This window comes from Capsicum annuum, chromosome 1 (genome assembly GCF_002878395.1).
Source record: "Capsicum annuum cultivar UCD-10X-F1 chromosome 1, UCD10Xv1.1, whole genome shotgun sequence".
NCBI lineage: Eukaryota > Viridiplantae > Streptophyta > Magnoliopsida > Solanales > Solanaceae > Capsicum > Capsicum annuum.
In genome coordinates, this window is record NC_061111.1 from 90,007,062 (window position 1) to 90,028,893 (window position 21,832).

The 21,832-nt window shown below is 34.4% G+C and overlaps 1 protein-coding gene across 1 annotated transcript in view; it reads left to right on the top strand.

The window, feature by feature from the left end:
- The first annotated feature begins 8,004 nt into the window (after nt 1–8,004).
- Nucleotides 8,005–21,832, top strand: part of LOC107856914 (ABC transporter G family member 28-like) — a 58,440-nt gene continuing 44,612 nt past the window's right edge. Inside the window, exon 1 of the mRNA XM_016701878.2 lies at nt 8,005–8,402. Within this exon, the coding sequence (XP_016557364.2) occupies nt 8,005–8,402 (398 nt within the window). The remainder of the gene's footprint in view (nt 8,403–21,832) is intronic.

Here is a 21,832-nt window from a genome sequence, read left to right on the forward strand (position 1 = left end):
ATCAAGTGGAATAGCCCTTACAGAGCTGAAATAGTTGAAAAAATAGGTGGGTTTCGAAAGATGGAGTTTTATTAAAGCCACCGCATCGATCGAGGAAGAAAAAGATAGATGGGTTTACTCTATACACGAAAGAGGAGTTGGGTATTAGGAAGTCTAATGTTCGAGGTACCCACTTTAACTTTTGATTGTAATTGTTGTTTTTAGTTGTGCTGGGTTATAAAGAAATCATTGGCCACAGATGTATTTCATATTAACTATTGGTTATGCATCTACTTGTTTCCAATAAGGAGGAAAAAGATTGTTACTTCTCAAAAAATAAGGAATGATTCTACAAGATCTTATTAAATTTTGATCTTGTATTTGACATGTCTTGTGAATTGGTAATGGGAGTTGCAAGATAGAGTGTCAAAGGCGAAGGATCGTAATGATGAGATCATTAAGATTCTCAGGGAGATAGTAGACTTCCATGGGGAGTGTGTTTTGCTGAAAATTATAGTGCCCTCAACTATATTCATAATTTGAGTTCTTTCTCAACTATGTTCATAATTTCGAGTTCTTTCTTTGAATGTGAAAATTAGTTACACCTCAAAATTTTACGGGCGCCTTTGAGAAGTCTTTGTAAATGCGCAAGAATTAACATTTCAGGCTTTTGTTGTATGTTTGTATCTACTGTGATTGTCTGATTATTATGCACCAAGATGGTGACATCATAAGTCACTTTATAATCTCATAGGTAGCGATGAGAATTGGCAGATGTAGCTCTTTGGCAATGGGTTAATCTCAAGTTCTTTCGATCTGGTCTATACATGAAATATTTGTAAACCAGCTATAATTTCAACTAATATTACATCTAAATCCATAATATTATTAGTATGAGTTCAATGCTAAAAACCTTAAAGATCGAACTTGATTCGGTGATGATCCAATCTGATCTATTTCTATTTTATGTTATATTTTACTAGTGCAGACTGTTAGATGGGGTCAGTTATTCCTTTGAGGTATTGCCGATTAGTAGATTCTTCTACTCTGGCTCGAGAATATTTTCTAGGTAGTCATTTAATTTATTTCTGCTATGGCATCAATAACATGAAAAAGGAGAAAAGGTTGTCTCAGGTATTTGTGTGTTGAAATAATTTTCTTCCTCGCTCTTCACATTTGACCGTTCTAAATTTTAGTGTTATCATTGAACGATGAATATGCTGCAAATTTCACGTTCTTATGAGAGTACCTTTCCCTTTCCTAAAATACAGGCGATAGCAGTGTCTATGGATTCTTCGCTACTGCTTTCCTAAAATACACTGCTGCTTGTAGTGTCTCTAGATGCTTCTCCTAACTTCTATTTGATCGGTTTTATGTTAGCTTTTAACATATGTTTCCTTCTTTCTTTTGTCTATATAGATGAGTTGGATTTTTCTTAACCAAATTCAAAAGGTGGATAAGAAAATCGGATTGTGATTGTTGCAAAAGAGATGCATCATCCCCTCTGAGTTGAACTATATTAGAAATAACATCTTCGCCTTGTTGTATTAGTACTGTTTACTCTCTCTCTTTACTTTCAGTTTTTCACGCCTTCAAAGTGAAAGGGTGCTTTAAAATTTCTCTGGTGATTGATACATTGAGTCGCGGAAGAAAATTTAGGTTAGACATTTGGTCTATTCAATATTCCTACCAATTTAGTTTTGGAAAGGACTACTTTTATCCTAAATTAGATGGAAAGATTCTTTTAGCTGAATAATCTATGTACTTCAAAAACTATCTTGAAGTAGGTATTTTGGAGTTCTACACTAGTTTTGGCTTGCCCACTTGAGCTTGATCTTGTTACCTAACTATGGTAATGTTTAAATGGTTAAATTTCATTTGTTAGCATCCATCTTGGTATGTGCTATTGAGTATTGGAGTAATAATGCTTTAATATGTTATGCTCCATTAGATTGTTATATCTCTTGTGTATGCAAAAAAGATGCAAAATCATGTTCATGAATATGATCTTTCATTCTTTCATGCGTTGTAATGCATAATTCTATGGCATGATGGCCAAGTTACTAAACAACATCATTTCTGTATTTCTTTTCATATCCGACACAGATGCGAAAACATTTTTAAAGGGTCTGAGCAAAATATTTACTTGAGGCAATATGATCAGTAGGAGAAAAGAAACATCTAAGCAGTATATCAACAAGAAGACACTAGTACCTTCACAAAATAGCAATAAGTTAAATATTACAAAAGCTTGCCTGAACTATTCAAACATGTCTTGACATTGCAGAAATAAACACAAAACCATACAATGTCTGAACAAACGAGGATACATCTGAACAGACGATCAAATATAGTTCCATCAGAGTATGAACGGTCGTTTGGTTTGGAAATTGTTATCCCGGGATAAAATAAAAGAACACATTTTCCTTTGTTTGGTTGGATGGATTAATTCAACTCGGGATAACTTATCCCACCATTTTCCCCTTAGTGATGGGATAACTTATCCCATATATATGGTGGGATAACTTATCCCAGGTAATCTCGGGATAACTAATCTCGGTATTAGTTATTCCGAGATAACAATTTTCAAACAAAACGACCCCTACAACAGATATAAACACAAAGCTCCCGTCAGTTGCAAAGAGCGAACGTTGGGGGCTAAAATTCTCAAGATGGGTCCATGTAAATGCTCATCATTTTCATAATCAATTATTTCATACTCTCATACGTTCACAGTTCTTAAGTAAGGAGAATCAAATGTTAGATCATTGTAGCCCCAGCATGAAAACAACTCAAAGAATTCCAGTTTTGGAGCACCCACCATAATCTCACAAAAGCTTTTCCCACAACACTGAGAACCAGAGGGATAAATTTGTCAACAAGTTCCATCTTATCTGCATATCAGGTACAAACCTACAGCCCCACAACTTCAATATCTTGAGTGACGAATTGCAATACAAATATTGAGGCGGCAACTATTCATAATAGTATATTTCGAATTCTATAAAGAGATCTTCCACATTATTCTTCCCCGCATATGAAATCCATCCCTCATAATCATTAGGACAAAGAGAATTCAACTATAGTTTAATTATAAGTCTCTTGATCTTACAAGTGCCACGACAGATTAAGGCTCGATTTACAAAGGCCAAATACTTCTCATAGGGAAAGAAACCTTCAGTACTAAAATAAAACTCTTGAACATTAGTCCACAGGCGCTGCTAGTTGGTTACCATCAGCTCTAAAATAAATCTCTTGAACATTGGGTTGCAAAGACTCTCGAGCTCTTTCATTTTTTCCTCAAACTTATCGGCCTCAGCAAGTTGGTTACCATCGAGCCATTGGATGGCTTATTCAATGGAAATATTGGTGTTTCTGGGAATGAATACAGTCATGACACCTCCAGCAATTTCCAAACCAAATGATAGAAGGGTAACATCCAACAACAAAAGGTCCTGATAGAGTCGAGCACTTTTTTACTTGTTAAACCCAAGAAAACTTGAGCTCCAGCTATTCAATTTTAGACAACAATTTAGCCATGCACTTCTAAACTAATTTTTAGTGGAAATATTCATTAAAGAAAACTTGTTGCACAACCATCGGATAAAAATTATACACTGATCAAAAAGTTAAATTCCAAAGTAGAGGAGTTTCTTGAAATTTAAGAGTAACAGATAAAAAGGAAATGGTTATACTTCCCCGCTAATTGTCATAGCAGCTATCAAATTGCACCATAGAATCTAGAAGTCAAACGGCTACAAAGAGAACTTGAATAACTATCGTAGCATCTATAAAATTACATATACACTTAACATTTGTTCTAGAGTTGAGATATTTAACAAACATTAGTTATACAAAAATTTAGCATCCTTAGGTCCATAGCAATAACTAGAGGTGCCAAAAAATGGCACTATTGTCATACTTTAGAGTTGTTAATCAAGTAAAAATGATCAAACTAGTGCCACCACTTATATCCATAAGTTTTGCATACTTCAAAGTTCATCATGGATAGCCATCCACACCATTGTGTTGCGCTCATCTTCACCCATACTTAAAAATAACTCCATTTTTTTTATCATCTTTATAGAGAACCGTTGCAGCTTTGACACGCTGTTGTACAGTGTACAATTCAAAAAATATAGGGGATTTAAGGATGGAATAAACTTGACAATGAACATCGGATCGATCACACTCCCGGAGCATTTCAATCAAGGCACCCATTCTTTTGTCTTGAACTTCAGTAAAAAATTTTAGAAATTCCATCATGCCCTCAAGAAATGTCTTATTATCATCCTCCGCTATTTTTTTCCTTTTCTTGTTTTTCTCTTTTTTATTAACATTAGAAGAGGACCTTTTAGCATACTCACCTTATTTATGAATCCGTCGGGATCCAATATTTTCATTTGCAGATGTTCCAGCACTAGCTCCAGTGACATTCTCTCCTCCAGTAAACACACTAGGTCCATTGGCATTTTCAGCTCCACAAAATGAACTAAGTTTAGTGACATCTTCAGTTGTAGTAAATGCACTATGTCCAACGGCATTTTCAACTTCTCCAGTACCTATTTTAGAGCTATGATAAGCATCACCTTATTCTTTATCATCAACATCAATAAGAAATCCCAAACTCATGTCATTGCAAAGTTGTGGAGTTCGACTCTTTTGAATTTCCTCAATAGCATCTAGCGGTGCTTCCGCAAACTCTCCAGTTGCTCTATCCTAGCCAAAGATTTCCTCCCAGTCCTCAAACATTGGCCATTTCTTAGTATTCATATTCTTTGCTTTTGGTTCAGCCTATAAAAAAATGATTAAAATATAGCGTAATGCCATATTCATCAATTATGAAAGAATTTAAGAGTATCCAACTTCAATTAATCTAGCTCTTATTCCTTCAAATAGCAAAAAACTTCAGCAAATCAAGACGTTTACTAGCATTCAGACTCATTTAGATAGGCTGTCAATTGACTTCGATAAATGTTGTGTAGTAGATTATCAAAAATGACACAAATGACTTCCATAAATTACACATACTTAATACGAAAATTGAAAAAACTCACAAAGACAATCAAAATAGTAAGTTGGATCATATTAATTACCTTCAAAAAATTATCCCAAAATGTTGGATCGTCAATTAATATAGCTCCACACTATATTGAAAGCCCAAACCACTTTGAGTCTTTAGGAGAGCTATAATTCCATAACATTTTTCCAATATCACATTTTATTTTTGATGTGTGGTTCACCTTTTAATGCACTCTTAGGATAATGTTTGTGGATATAACATTCTAACTCCATCAAGTGGCCTGGTCTAAAGGTTCCATTATCGCCTCTCCAACCATTAGCACACAACTATTTCAATCTATCTAAAAGAGTTTGTTCTTCCTTTGGAATCCACATCCTTCGCGTCGATGGAGTTGAGTTGCTTGGCTTTTTTGATACCTTGGTTGATGATGTCTGACTATTCATTTCAACTTAAATCTTGTATAATAGAATATCAGAAATGTGAAAATAGAGCATCACAATAACTTCAGAAAGTGTGCCGAAATATCAAAAATATATTTTTAAATTATACTACACTTTACAGTCAGAAAATAACATGAATTTAATCTCCCAAATATTAACTGATTCAACTAACCAACACTATAAATTATAGCATACAATAATCGAAGTTATAAAGAGTACAAAAGGATGTGTTATTAAGCTCACAAAAGTTAAAAGTTCCTGGCAGCAATACAACACATACAAAACCAATTCTAAAGAGCTAATAAAGTCTAAAAGTAGTCCATAGCTAACAGGTAGTAATATAGTCTCGAAAGTGGTAACAAATCAATTATCAGTTCTTTCATTCCACATTGGTTGAGCCAACTCACTCCTCTAACTGCTCCATTCCTTTGACGATTCAACAACGTCAATATTTTCGTGTTGATATTCCACATGTTCTTTCATATCACTGTCCAAGGGATCCACTTCCATCTCTATAAGAATAAAGTTATGAATCAAGTAACAAGCACTAATTACCCTATTATGAACCTTAACTGAGTACTACGAAGGGCTTCTAAGAATTCCCCAATGTCCTTTTAGGAGACCAAACGCCCTTTCAATAACATTACGAGCCCTAGAATGCCTTATGTTGAAAAGTTCTTCTTTACATCAAGGTGATGGATTTTCACCTCACCAATCCTTCAACCAATATCTATATCCTCGAAAAGGTGACAGAAAACCTTTTCTATTTGTATATCCTCCATCGCACAAGTAATAATTACCTATAATATAAACATATAATTTAGTTATTTCTATATAATATTAAATCCATGATATAACTTGAAAGCATATACATGACCTACCCTTGGGGATTTTTAAACCATTTCTTCTTACTGTAGCATCTCATAAAACACGGCCATCGGCAGCTGATCCTTCCCAACTAGGTAACATATACGTAAAATTGAGGTTTCTATCACAAACTCCCAAAAAATTAGTTTCTATCTTTCATTTTCTTGTCCTGTATCTTGGTTTGTATTGAGTTGGAACTCTAATAGGAATGTAAGTACCGTCTAGTGCACCTAAACAACCCTATAAGATCAATTATAATGTTACCTCAAAGTATAAAAGTTTTGTACTTAAAGAAGTGCTAAACTGTAATTTCACCTACCGCAAACCATTTCCAGCAATCTTCAGTCTCATCCTCAAGAATTAGTTTAGGATTAACAAGTAACAATGGGGTTAGTTTGAGAATAACGCACAAGCATTCATTAAAAGCCTGACTTACGCTCCATCCCTATCTAATATAATCAACTTTGATAGATCTATTCTTCTCGTGATAAGCCAAGATATTTAAAAATATAGCTAACTTTTCACTGCTTGATATACTTTTACTATCGGTCAAACCTCCAATATTCTTAGTTAAGAGAACTAAAGTGTGAAAGGCATTTTTATCCATTCTTAACTTATCGATACATATACTATCACCATTGTTTATTATATAATGCAAGTGAGAAATAATTTTCGAAACTCGAACACCCATACAGTACCTAACCTCACCCCTGTTTCGACATCGTCTTCTTAGAGAATGACCATAACTAGCCATGATTATGAAAAGACAAATAAGGACAACAAGAAATTATTGAAACATTATCTCCTCAAGAATAGTATATTCTGTACCTGACAGTGGTTGATGATCCATAATAACACCTAAATATACCATCAAAATAAAAAGAATGAATATATATAAAATTTTAAAATAAATTTGTGAACAACCATATAGAGAGTGAAACAGATACTCAAACAAAAATATCAGTGATAAACCTAAACTTCATCATCAAATTCATTGACTTTGAAAGATTGCATTCCAAAATGATTGTCACTTTTTTGATGGTTGATTTTGGTATACAATAAACTATACCCAAATTGTGAAATAGGGATAGAAAATACAAACAGTGACCAAAAATAAAGGTTTGATACAATTACTAACCTTGTGGAGAAAAGCAAACAATATTGATTAATTATAAGGATGAAGATGTGGAGAATATTACACTCCCTTTTTCATGGCAAAGTACCAAAAAAGAGAGAACAACTTTCTAATACAGTGGAAAAGGAACTCTCTATTTCATGGAAAAGTACCAAAACAGAGAGAACAACTTTTTAATACAGTGGAAAAGGAACAGGAACGAAATATAGTGGAAAAAGAATGCGGGAAAATAATTTTAAGGGGCAATAGTGTCATTTAATAGGCTAATACATGTGTTAAAAGTTTTGTATTATTAATACATGGGAAATGATGTGTATTGTTAACACACACTTTAATACACAAAAGTGTATAAATAATACAAGTACTAGTTATGCATAATCTAAAAAAGGATACCAAACATGGTACTAGTAATACACAAACCATAATGCATGTATTATATTTTTAATACACTCTACCAAACGACCCCTTACAGTCAAGGACTCAAATTTTTTGATATGCATATGGACAAATTGAGAAAGAAAAAGCTATGCAGGAGCAGAACAAACATATGAGAAAAAGTTATGCAGGAGCAGAACAAACATATGACATTTTCTAGAGTACTTCACATGGCAAGTGAGTTTGGCATAAGTCGCAGGCCTTCTATTGAGGTTCACTTTAAAGATTTGACACTTACTTTGAAGGGTAAACACAAGCATATATTGAGGTGTGTAATAGGGACATTATCACCTGGCCGTGTATCTATTGTTATGGGTCCATCAGGCGCTAGAAAGACAACGTTTCTATTTGCATTGATCGGAAAACCTACAGCAGGTTGTACTACAACTGGTTCAATTCTCATAAATGGAAAGTCTGAATCTATTCAATCATACAAGAAAGTTATTGGCTATGTTACTCAAGATGATATAGTGCATGAAAATTTGACAGTGGAAGATAATCTTTGGTTTAGTGCTCGGTGCAGGTATGCCACAATAACTTTCTTTCTATTACCTAAAGCTAGTTATTTCTGACTTAGTATCTTCCAAGCTGCCATATTTTCTAAACGTAAAGCAGTTATTGATTTCAAATTGAATAGTGAATCTTTGACTTCTATGAAAACATTTAATATTTCAAGTATAATAATGAATTGGAAATATTGTTGACTTACTGTGAATTGGCATATGGATTCCTAAGTTTACATAATGGCCTTTCTTCTTTAGTTAAGTGATACTTTGGCATAAGAAGATCTAGTGATACCTATTTTATCAGTGGTAAATGTAATACTATACATTCTTTTAAATGCAATGTTGCATCGATAAAGTAGAAAAGAGTTCAAAAATGCAATGACTAATGCCATCCCTCTCGTCAACCCTCCTCCTTAGAGATGAAAAAGAGAAATGCCAAATATTAAACAAACTTCATCACAGTGAAGAAACCTTTGAAGTATTGGACGCTAACTAAACAATCATTCCAAATTTCAATGGTCCAATATTTGAGGTAATCCTGCAGATAATTTGGCCATGATGGGTTCCACAATGTAAGCATAGGAAAGGACATCTCACCTACTATTTTGTTTGTTTATCCCAGCATACTCATATTTTAGTTCATGTGCTGTTTACAGTTGAAGGTCTAGTGTTACAACAATCCATGTAAATTTAGGAAACAATTTTCCTTTTTTAGCTATTGAATAAGCTATAGAATTGCTATTTGATGGTTTTGGTTGCTGCAATTAACCTCAGTGAGATAGCAATACTTGTACTTGCCATCATATTGTTGTTTGTTAATTTTGGTTGCTGCAATTGAACGGTAAAGTTGACTTACAAATAATATGTTTTCAAGTTATATGCTTGTCATTATTTTGTTGCTCATCATCAATAACCATCATAACCTTTGCTGGTTTTGGTTGCTGCAATTAACCTGATTAGTGAACTTACAAATTATATGTGTTCAAGTTATATGCTTGTCATCATTTTATTACTATCATCAAGCACCATCATAACCTTTACAGTAATTTATTATTTTTTTTGTGTTGTAAATAGAAATATATTGTCATTTAAGCGCTAATTTATATTATTTATTCTCTTTTTATAGGTTTCCAAATTGAAGGAAGAGATTGAAGAAAGTGATAAAAACATTGACCTTACTTGAGGAGATTTTTTGGATTGTTGATAAATGCTCTAATATCAATGTTTTTGATATTGAATTTCTTGAAACTTATCGCGACTCCAACTTTATTCTATGTAAAATCTTAACTAATTATTTTGGACTTAATTAGCATTTTGCTTTTGGATTTAGATTACTAGCTTGCTGCATATTTTGGATTATGAGATTATTAATGAATGATTTTATTTTGTGATGTGTATATATTGTGGTATAATTTATTATGTATGTAGTACTAATTTACATTAATACGAGTGACTATGTTATATAAATTGTTGCAATTGGTATTTGAGCTAGTTATAACATGTGGCAACAATTTTTGCAATAGATTAATAAACGTTGTAATAGTATTAGAAATTATTGCAATAGGTAGTCAAAAACTGTTGCAAAAGACCAACAAAAATATTGCAATATGTAATTAATAACCGTTACAAGAGGCTAGAAAACCATTACAATAGCTTAATGAAATAGTTGTAATAGGTAATAAAAAAACGTTGCAACAGAATAATAAATCATTGAAATAGACTTTCAAAATAGTTTTCATAGACAGGCAAAAATCGTTGCAATAGAATAATAATACTATCGGAAAAATTACTATTACAATGGTTTAAAGTCGTTGCAATAGAATCTATTACAATGGTTAGTATCCATTGTAATAGGTGAAAAAAGGCACCTCGATAAGAGAAAAAATAACTGTTGTTGTAGGTTAATCTATGGCGACAGTTTCATCCAACCATCGCATAAACCGTTGCCACAACCCTATCACAATGCCTGCATATAGAACACATGCTTAACTGTTGAGGTAGATCTATGGTGACAGTTTTATTGTATATTACAACGGATTTGAAACCATTGCCATAGGGGTAATTTCCAGTAGTAAAAGTTAAGTGCTTGCCGCACTTGCAAAAGAGTAATAGTCTCCTTGCTATACATCATTGAATTTTTAATATCACGATATTTTAAAGTTAGTAAAAATCGAAAAGAACATGCTAGCATCTCCTCATTCTTTTTTAATTCCACTTTTCTATAAGTCCATAACAAGTTTATTAAAAGTATCTAGATGGTATTACAACAAAGTACCTGACTCTATCTTAAATGTGTGTAGACGCCATTTAAGAACATCCTTGTTGTCACCAACCGGTCCTAATAAAGCCCTTGCATTTTGTCCCATAACTATTTGACCATCTCATCAGTACCTGTACTCACTTCATGGAACACTAGGTGCAAGGGATAGTTGAATGACACTCAACACACCGCTTTTAATCTTTTCTCCTATGTAACATCGAGGTACTTTCCGTCAATAGCGTGGATTGAACCTTCCCTCCATAATAACGTTATCATATGAATTTTCAAGATATTAAAGTTGTTAAACCTATTAATTCTATTAATTTCAAACTTCATAGAAATCATCACTACTTGTTTTTTCTCTTCTACTATGAATAGTATTTGGAATTTAAAAAAATCAAAGTAATTCTTTTCTGATGTGGTAGTTTATATTATGCTGCAGTCGCAGATCATACTCAGGAAGAACCTTGGCTCTGGTACCAATTGTTAGCAAAAAAGTGGAATAAGTAACAAGAGAAAGAAACAAAATTTAATGTGGTTAGGATCCGAATGATCCAATATTAACTAGAGAACAACTACCTTCATATTAACAAAAAAGAGGGAGAGATCCTAAATACACTGAGAGAATTGCTCTCTCAATTCTTTACTCTTACAATATTTAACTATGAACTTTTGAGGTGATTTCATAATTAAGAATATCCATCCTTTTAATGATGACAAAATTTTGGCACCAAATGACAAAACTTGACCTCTAAGCACAAAATAAGAAAAGAAAAATAAATGCAAAATTTGTCCACCACAAATTTTTGCCTGTTGTCTAAATTTACTTCCTAGCCAAGTAATTTATCCTACAAGATTTATTCCACACGAATTAGACCCCACAAAAACCAAACCAACCTTTTCACGTAGTCTGCTACTACCTACAAACACAACTGTAGGGTATTAATAGCAAGATAACTCATATATAACTATCGAATCATTGTCATCAACTGCAAGGTGGCATCTTGGCTGTTTACCTTAGGAGCTTATATACAACTCTCAAATCATTGTCATCAAATAAGGTTTTATGCATTGATATAAGACTAAATGTGAATCAAGAGATTCAAGCCAACACAAGAGAAATAAGCTGAACAACAAGGTGCTAGTGAATCCAAATAGGCCACTCACGGCTTCACTAGACTTTAGATTTAGTTTTGAGCAAGAAAAGAGATGAACATGAACACAAGAAAAACAATGCTAGTGAATCGAAATAGCCCCCTAGTGGCTTCACTAGACTTTAAAGACCAACAATAATACAATGTTAACAAAAGAGATGGATAGATAGTTTGACATGTAATATTCAAGAATCTAAGAACCCTAACCACATGTAAGGAACCTAAGATTAATAAATGTTAATACGAAACTCTTATATTGACAAAAGAGGGACTTTACCTCCCTAATCACTAACATATCAAGCCAACGATGCAACACAAATGATATCCATACTTGGGCAGCCCTAGTTATGAATTGGTGGCTTTTCTAAGCCCTACAACTAAGGCGTGTTACACTTCTTACACTAGAGAGAGAGTTCGTCTTCCATCAATAAACAACTAATGAGAAAAAGACCTATAATGTTCTATTTATATTCTATTACAAGACAAGGAAAAATAACAACAATGCCCTCAAAGGGTGGGGTAGCCATGGAGTGCATTTGGACCCAATGAAGTGACCAAAATACCCTTAATGAAGATGACCAAATCATGACCCATTAAGTGTTGTCCGAAACCGTGAGTCCTCAAGTCTTCGATGCTCGAAGCAATCTTCCACACATGGCCTTGCTTGTGCTTAAAACGGGTCTTCCATGCATATTCTTGTGCCCTCAGGGCGACGAAGTCTTAAGCCTTTAAATGATGACCTCCAATCATGTCTTCAAAAGTTAAGGTGGCCATTTGACTTGTATCATCCTTCCCTTCTTGAAAAGTATTCGACCTCGAATCCAAACCTTGCAAGAACAAAGAAAAGACAAAAAAGCACCACATCCTCATGACATAAGGGTTAGAGTTAGTACAATAAACAACATCAGCATGCCAAGGAGGTACACACTTGAGATATAACCACACGTCCTTTGTTATAATCACGAGGGACTTAGAAAAAAAATTATAAAGGAGTTGGCGAAAGGAATCACCATCAAGGGGTGGTGTCTTAATTAAAAGTAAAGTCCACCTAAAACATATAACAATATTACTCAAACAAGTGGACCGACCAACAATTATCCATTCTTCACACTCAAAGAAGTTATCGGGATCGAATGGGAGACGTAACCAAGGGCTTAGGTCTCGGCCACTCTCACTTTCCCCTAGGGTGTCATCCTCGAAATTAAGCAAGCCCTCTTTATCACTATTGAATATATCATGAACTAAAAGAGAGTTGAGAAAGGTGTTCCATAAGTCAACTTCAAATAAAGGGTTCCCATGTATGCACTTACTACTAGTTTAAAATTTCCACTAGGAATATGCCCAACATAAGAAACATATAAAGACGAAGTAGATGGCATTTCTGAGCACATATCACTTTTTCTTTCACAAGAGTTTTCCTCACATACGTACAAACCATCACGGAAAGCCAAAGGACCTCAATTAAAATCATCTTCACAAAGACAATCACAACTCGGGTTTTCTAAATATTCAAGCAAATCAAGATCATCTACGCCCGGTTGATTATTTTGCTCACCCTCACTAGTTGTTGGCAATTCACATACCAACGTAGACTCACCTTATTTTTCACAAGGGTCAACTAGTGTGTGAATACTCTCGTCACTTGGTAATGAAACCTTAGTCAAGTTGTAAGTGCTAGCACCAGATGGACACAAGTTATTCTCATGAGGAGAATCAATTTTGTCATCTAAAGGATCAACTAGTGCTTGTGTACCTACAACAAGAGTTTAGTCCTTATGTGACCTAACAATATCAAAAGTATCACAAAATGAAGACTTATACACTCCTACACTAGGTAAAATTACAACTATGTTCATATGAGTGTAGGGGATAACATTTTTACCTCGTAGCTCACATGAGCTATGGTCTTCATCTTGACGTGTGTCCGAGTAGCCCACTTGATCTCTTGGAACTCCCATATGATCCAACCTTTCATTTATCACTTCCCATTAACGGGTAATGGCTTCAAGTTTAGCCAAAATAGCACTTGCATCCGCGGGTTCCATCATAATTGTACCTAAAAAAAAAGAAAAGAACAAGTATACAAAATAAGACACAAGTTAGTTCAAAACAACCTCACCACACTCTCACACACTTGATCATTTCACACTTGGATTCACAAGTTTTGCAAGTCGGCTTGTAGTTCGTTATGAGTCGAGGGGTGATTCTACTCCTTGGTCGGAATGGATTCTTTGTTTGAAGACTCAAGGAAATAATGTCCGAACTTAAACCAAGAAATTGTACGATTCAAAAACAAGAAAAGCACAAAGTAACGCTAACACAAACAAACGGGCACAAAAACTAACTAATAAGCTAGTAGGAGATTACTAGGTCGTCAGTTAGTGTTCAAACCAACAAACGAAACTAAGAAACAATAAAATAAAACTAAGAATCTAAAAGTTGAACTCAAAATGTTGTGTGACCAGTAATTTAGTGATGTGGCAGTCCACTATTGGCCTCAGTTTTGTCAAAATTTTACTCTCCAATTTCAAGTCTTGACCAATCTACAATTTGGAAATGGTGGATTTGGTTAATGGAGGGAAATTTGGTCTTGGAGCTTCATTTTCAAGTTCAAAACAAGACTTGACCTTCTTGGTACTTTCTCCTTGAAACAAGGTCCTTAAATCGAGGAAAGTTGGTGAAAAGTTGTTGTCAAGTCTTTTGAGTGATGTGATCAAGTCTTTCACCAACAAGTACTACAACTTGGTCTTTCACCTTTTGTGGATCTAATGTTCACTTTTTTTTTTTAACAAAAGATGAAAAGGGTGAAGAACAAGAAGAACACAATAACAACACCAAGAACAACAACAATATTCTCCAAGAACAACAACAAATTCCAATGCCTAACTCCACAACAACAAGGACTTCAACACAGTCAAGGCTTAGAATGACAACAACATCAAATCAGCCACACTTTGTTCACATTAACAACATCAACAAGTTCAAGTTCAAGCTTAGATTTGGACACTTTTTAGTGTTGGTGAGAAAGAAACCAACACTAGAAACACTCTAAACAACAAAAGACTACAAGATCTAGTCACAAAGAAACATGTCTCGGCCAAGACAACAACAAGTATAACAATTTTCTCGGCCAAGAACAATAAGAACGGGCAGATTACTCCTTTTCTGATTTTTTTTTAGTTTTTCAACTCTTTTTTTAATATATATATAAATATTTTTCAACTCTCAAGCCCAAGATTGATCTTGTTAGAACAAAATCAAAGATCTCTTTGATACCAAATGATACAAGACTAAGTGTGTATCAAGAGATTCAAGCCAACATAAGAGCAACAAACTGAACAACAAGGTGCTAGTGAATCGAAGTAGGCCACTCACGGCTTCACTAGACTTTAGATTTAGTTTTGAGAGAGAAAAGAGATGAACACAAGAACAACAATGCTAGTGAATCAAAAGAGCCCCACACGGCTTTACTAGACTTCAAAGACCAACAACAATACAATGTTAACAAAAGAGATGGATAGATAGTTTGACATACAATATTCAAGAATCTAAGAACCCTAACCACATGTAAGGACCCTAAGATTGATGAATGTTAACACCAAACTCTTACATTGAAAAAATAGGAAATTTACCTCCCTAATCACCAACGTATCAAGCCAACGATGCAACACAAGTGATATCCATACTTGGGAAGCCCTAGTTATGGATTAGTGGCTTTTCCAAGCTCTACAACTAAGGGTTGTTACACTCCTCACACTAGAGAGAAAGTTTGTCTTCCATCAATAAACAACTAATGAGAAAAAGACCTAAAATATTCTATTTATATTCAATTACAAGACAAGGCAAAATAACAACAATACCCTTAAAGGGTAGGGTGGCCATGGAGTGCATTTAGACCCAATGAAGTGACCAAAATACCCTTAATAAAGATGATCAAATCATGACCCATTAAGTGTTGTCCAAAACCATGAGTCCTCAAGTCTTCGATGCTCCAAGAAATCTTCCACACACGGCCTTGCTTGTGCTCAAAACGGGTCTTCCTTGCATATTCTTGTGCCCCCGGGATGACCAAGTCTTGAGCCTTTAAATGATGAACTCCAATTATGTCTTCAAAAATTAAGGTATTTGACTTGTATCATGCATTCATGAAGTGAGAGTACACTACTCTAGATTCATGGGATTGACACAAGTGAGGAAACTATGTGGTATGCCAAATTCAAGTCCCCGGAATATCTGTTTTCTTATTCACTGTACTACCGGTCAGCCGTCCTTAACACCTTCACTATACCTAATAGTGCGACTTTCTAGGGATTACACATGGATCCAATTGTTATTCTTTTAACATATCTATTGTCATTTTCCAGTCCATCTCTGCCCTTCTTATTTCCCTATGAAATATTACTAACTGCACAAAGTCAATAAAAATTTGAACAAACATATATGGTATAATTTCTCAAGTTCAAAAAATAGCACATCATTTTAATACTTTATGCAATATGACGCGCTGTGTTTGAAATATGTATCTGATTTCCATGTTCTACTTGTTATGATATTGAATGCTATTTTGGTATAGACATAAATTCACAGCAGCAGCGAAGAAGACTGGGTCCAAACAAGCATCACTACTAATGGAAGGACTGATGAAAAATTCAGGATGCCAAATTTTAGGGTTGAACATTATTTGACAAAACAGAGCATATTTTGGGACTTACCTTGTTTGAAGAATAATCTGTTTTGCCATAATTTGGATGTCATGCATGTAGGGAAGAATTTATTTGACAACTTGTTCAATACTGTGGCGGAAGTGAAGAATAAAACTAAAAAACTTGAAGTTAAAGATGAATTTACAATTATATTGTGGGCAACAGAAGCAACACTTATTGGATCTTCCAAACAACAAGGTACATATTCACGTCAAAAGGGAAGCGTCAGACTTGTGAGTGGATTAAAATTTTGAGAATGCTTGGCGATATGCATTATATGATCCTGAGTAGCATGGAGCACATGGAAGATGATCTCAAATGTCCAGTTAATTGTTGACTCTTTCCAAGTCAAGAGCATCCAAGGATTGCATATTAAAGAGCTACATGATCTTTAAATAATGGTAAGAAGGTACTTGGAGAGCCATTTTCATAATTCAAGCGAAGAATAGCATGTTTAGAGACTTGGAAATTGAGACAAATATGTTGTGGGGAACATTTTGTTAGTGTATATGTATTTTATTATTAAATTAAATCAAAGTACGTTTTACTATATTGGCAAATTATGTTGTTGGCTGCTGCAATTGTCTTTTGCACATTAGTGAGGTTTAAGAGCATGAATATACAGTAGTTTAACTCCATTTATTTGGTTGCATTGCATGTCAATTACTCTTAGTAGTTAGTGGAAAGAATGTGGACATAAGTTCACTTGAAATTCCTATAACCTATAATTCATTATTCACCTCTTTATATCTTGTAACACATGTAATCTATGTAACCTCAAAGTTATTCATCTACCTCACTTTTTGTTACTCTTCAAAAGCAGTGGCGGAGGTAGAGTAGAAGGTATGGGTTCCCGGGAACCCACACCCGCTACCGTAAGACTTAAATTACATAGAAAAATCGTCAAAAGTTATAAATATTAATAGGTGGGAACCCATAACTAAACCAAGGGATAGCTTAGTGGTAGGAAAGGAGCCCTTGAGAACCCACAAGTTTAAAATTCTGGATCCGCCTCTATTCAAAAGTGCCTTTTTGAGAAGCTTTTTTTAAGCAAATCCATTAGGCGAGATGTCCAGGGCTATATATATTAAAAGCAAAACTCAAAAGAAAAAGTACAAGCAAGGGGGGCTATGCCTTGCCTTACTAATCCTATTGAGGCATAGAAAAACCTCTTCTAATTAACATGTATTTAACAAATAAGAAGAAGAAAGAACTAAATATTCTATGATCATCACAGAGTTAATAACCAACTTTATGATGATATTACAAATGATGATACTTAAGTAGTGAAAGATTAAAATAAGCAAGAATGTGGAGTCAGACTCATGTTTCTTTAAAAATTGAAAATCTTCAAGAAGATGTAGCCCTATAAAGATTCGATTCTTCACCTTGTCTTCTTCCCCCAACCACTTTAGAATATTTTCATATTTGATCAATTTTTCTTGGACCTATTGAATCTGGTTGATATAATTGAACCTTGTTTCCTTTTGTTTTGCCACCCTGATTGGTAATTGTCTTAGAATAACCTCTTCAAAAACTTTCCATCCTAACTATATTTTCTTTCATGAGTCTTCTTTTTATTGAATACTTTCCTTTGTTGTCTAGGTGAGAGATCTCCATCCCTAGCCATTTTAACAATGCATTCATCCAATATTTCATCCTCATCTTCTTCGGAAAATATGTCAATGCCTAAATCACCATTAAATGCTTCCATTAGATCTTCTACTAAATTTCCTGGTTCATACCTATTGGCTTAGAACCCTTTGATAGGATTATCTATAGCATTCAAAGGTGAACTTGTTTGATTCACAAGATGTTCCATGGCTAAAGCTAGAAGAACATTGCATAACTTGTCACAAATACTAAGGCTGCTGGACTCAACTTGCTACACGTTTGAGAGGATGAGGCCTGCTTCTCCTCCTCTACTATATCTGCCTAACTCTTTATATTTGTACCACTTTTTTGTTCACTCTTCGCTTCAACCTTATTTTTTGAATGTGTCAGAGTTAAGACCACTACCCCATCCACATCTTGTTCATTCCCCCTGAACAATAATTTATGTCCAAAGTCATTCCATTGATCACCAATTGACTCTATAGATGGAGAAGGGATCTCACATGCCTAAGTATCCAATGTAGCCATCAACAGCTTCAAGATGGGTATAGGACAAATCAAGCTTGCAATGTGTTGTTGCATTAGAATATTTGTCACTTTCGAAAGTGCAATTTGACATTTAGGACTGTCCAAATCATATTGGTACTCAATTTATCTAAAATATCCTCAAATGTGTTAGGATCCACAACATCCTTTGTTGCAACACATTGGTTCTTTGCCATATTAAGTTCTTTACTAATTTGAGAACTAACAGATTGTTTGTGTGAAACTACTATTTACCCCTCTTCTCCAACATCATCTCTAGCATTGTTCTACTCCATATCCTTTTTAGACACCATCAAACTCTTAGTCCTGGAACTTGTGTCCACAACACTAGGAAGATTTTAAAGAGCTTCCTTTTCAGCCTATGATCTTTTCGCTAAGTTTTTGGACACCCTAGCTAAAGCTTGACCTAATGAAATATCCTCCATGTTAACTCCATGTTGATGTTTCTTCTTAGTATTTAGATAATCACGTGCATCTCCTTAAAATTTTTCAACTGAAACTCCCTCAATCTCCATTGTTGCATCATCTTCTTTTTGGAGCACTACTTTTTTTTTCAATTAACAATCTACACTTCTTTTTATTGTGACCCTGATGCTTACAATGGGTGCAATATTGAGGTAAATTATCATACACCACCTCATGAAACTCCTCAATAATTCTGTCCATAACTTTGTCCGCACTTTGAAGTCGAATACAATTCGGTTACTTGTCCATTAAGTCAAGGATGACTCTAACCCTATCCTTGTTGGGTCTTGATCTTACTTGCGTGGCCTTATCCATAGCAATATGTTTTCAATTACTAAAGAAATAGAAAGCAAAGACCTCTTAGCAAACAAATCCGTCAGCAAGTTTGGAAATGAAATTCATACAGTCGTATGTGAAGTCTCCTCCTTAGGGTTGAATCCAATAATCCACAAGAAAATTCTAATCTGATGATTTTTGCCATTGTTTATGAAATAATTCCCACCTCTTTATAATGCATCTATGTAATCATCATATTGATTCATACGAATAAGAAGTTACCTTTGAGCAAGCAATTCAACAAGACAATGTTCCTTAATGCCGAGAAACTTAGGAAAAATAGATCTTAAAATTGACAAATCTGGTGATCCCATGGATAATTTAACCACTATGGCTTGATGAAGTCCATTCTCTTTGGCGAAAGCTTGTCGTTCATCCAACGCAAATTTTAACATTGGGATTCCATGAATAACTTCAATAAGTATTAAACTAGTTTGTGAAAGATTAATAATTGATTGTGTTTGATTTAACTTATCAACATAATTAGAGTTTGTAGTGTCGTTTGTAGAGTTTTGAAGAATCTCCCCCATAGCCGAAGGTAGGGGAGAGACGGTGGCAGCCATAGCTGGCCTAGTTTCCCATGTCACCAGAAGAGAGAAAAGAAGAGGCTAGTTTTTATTTAAATTCATATGTATTTTGAGAAACACTTGTGGCAAAAATCACCATTCAGACTAAGCAGATTTTGAAAGTTTGGCCTAACGGGCTATTAATCCAACACGAAAGAAACACTATAGACCTTACTTAATATCCTACTATTCCCTCATTTACTTGATAGAAGAAATACTACACCTATATAAGTGGTATTTTCTTTCTTGTATTGAAATATATATATAAAAAAGTAATTATATTAGTGAAAGAGAGAGTTGAGACAAAGAAAGTCTACAACTATACTCACTATACAAAAGAGACTATTAATATGTTGAAGGAAGGAATCATTTTAGTGGATCTTTGAACTCTTCAACTAATTCAGAGTTGCTTGAGTTGTACGCATTTGTTCTGTTATTGTATCCTGGAGGGACAAGTTGTTATGTCCCAAAATACCCCCTAGACGTCAATGGCATCTGCTAAAATCACTTGTCGGGCGAACCAAAGATCTTTTCACTCACCCAATTATATAAACATTGAGATAGGATATATTAACTCCAAACTCTTCAATAAGATTAATAAATAGGGGATGATAATTCAACAAACTCCATAATCAATTAATTAATTCAATGAAAAATTAAATACTAATTCTCTTGCCCAAATCTCACAATAAGACCATGAAACATCTAATAAAGTTACATGAGTTTAATTATCAGACATGCAAATACAAGAAAATAAAAAAATGTTAAAAATAGCAAGAGTGGAAATGATAGCCTCCACGAACAATGTGGAGGCTCACCCCAACAACTGAATTTACACAACGAACTTTCCAGCCCCTAGTCTTATCTTCCACAACATTATCTGAATAGACATGCAAGTATGGAGTGAGCTATCTAACCCAGTAAGATCCTCGACTCACTACTTTAATATCCCTGGAACAATTGTTATAAAATGCAAACTACAAAGACCAAATAAATGACACATACAACATATATCATATAATATAATGCTCAATTAGGTCCAAAAAATGTTTCAAAAGTCATTATGTATCTCTCAACTCAATCCACTCTCATGGCTTGTCATAAACGATAGTGAAGGTAATCAGCCAAGCACCCCAACAAGTGTACTGTAGCATATATAATGCCCTAAAAGTACACTATGACAGCAAATACAATGCCCCTAACATATTACGGCAGCATAGGTATGGCCCTAACATATTACGACAACACATGTATGCCTCTAGTACATACATCACGACAACAAGTACAATCCCTCTAACATATTAGGACAACATAGATATGCCCCTAACATATTACGGTATCACAAGTACGCTCTTAGTAAATATATTCAATATCCCAATGCCACTTTACAACTCGTCATTAAATGATTCTCAATATACTTAACAAAATACAGATCTGCGGCTGATCAAAGACCACCAATTCTACCATGCACACGCTTGTCCCAACAAATGGACTAGGCAGAAAAATACATTTTCTTATAAAGCATGTTTCAAAAGCAAGCACCAAACCTTAAAGTCTCACTTACCTCATATTCATAATCCAATTACCCATCTCAATATATCATAACTATGCTCCCGTAAATTCAAATCACCTCAAACTACACCAAAAAGGATTTAAAATAATCAAAAATTTTTAAGTGGGCAACGTCTAAATTTTTAGAACAAGTCACCAATCAGAACAAATTTCTCAGTCCAGTTGCTCGTTTGTGTAACCATTCAAAACATAACATCTTCAACAATTAAAATTTTCAATTAACCGAAGCTT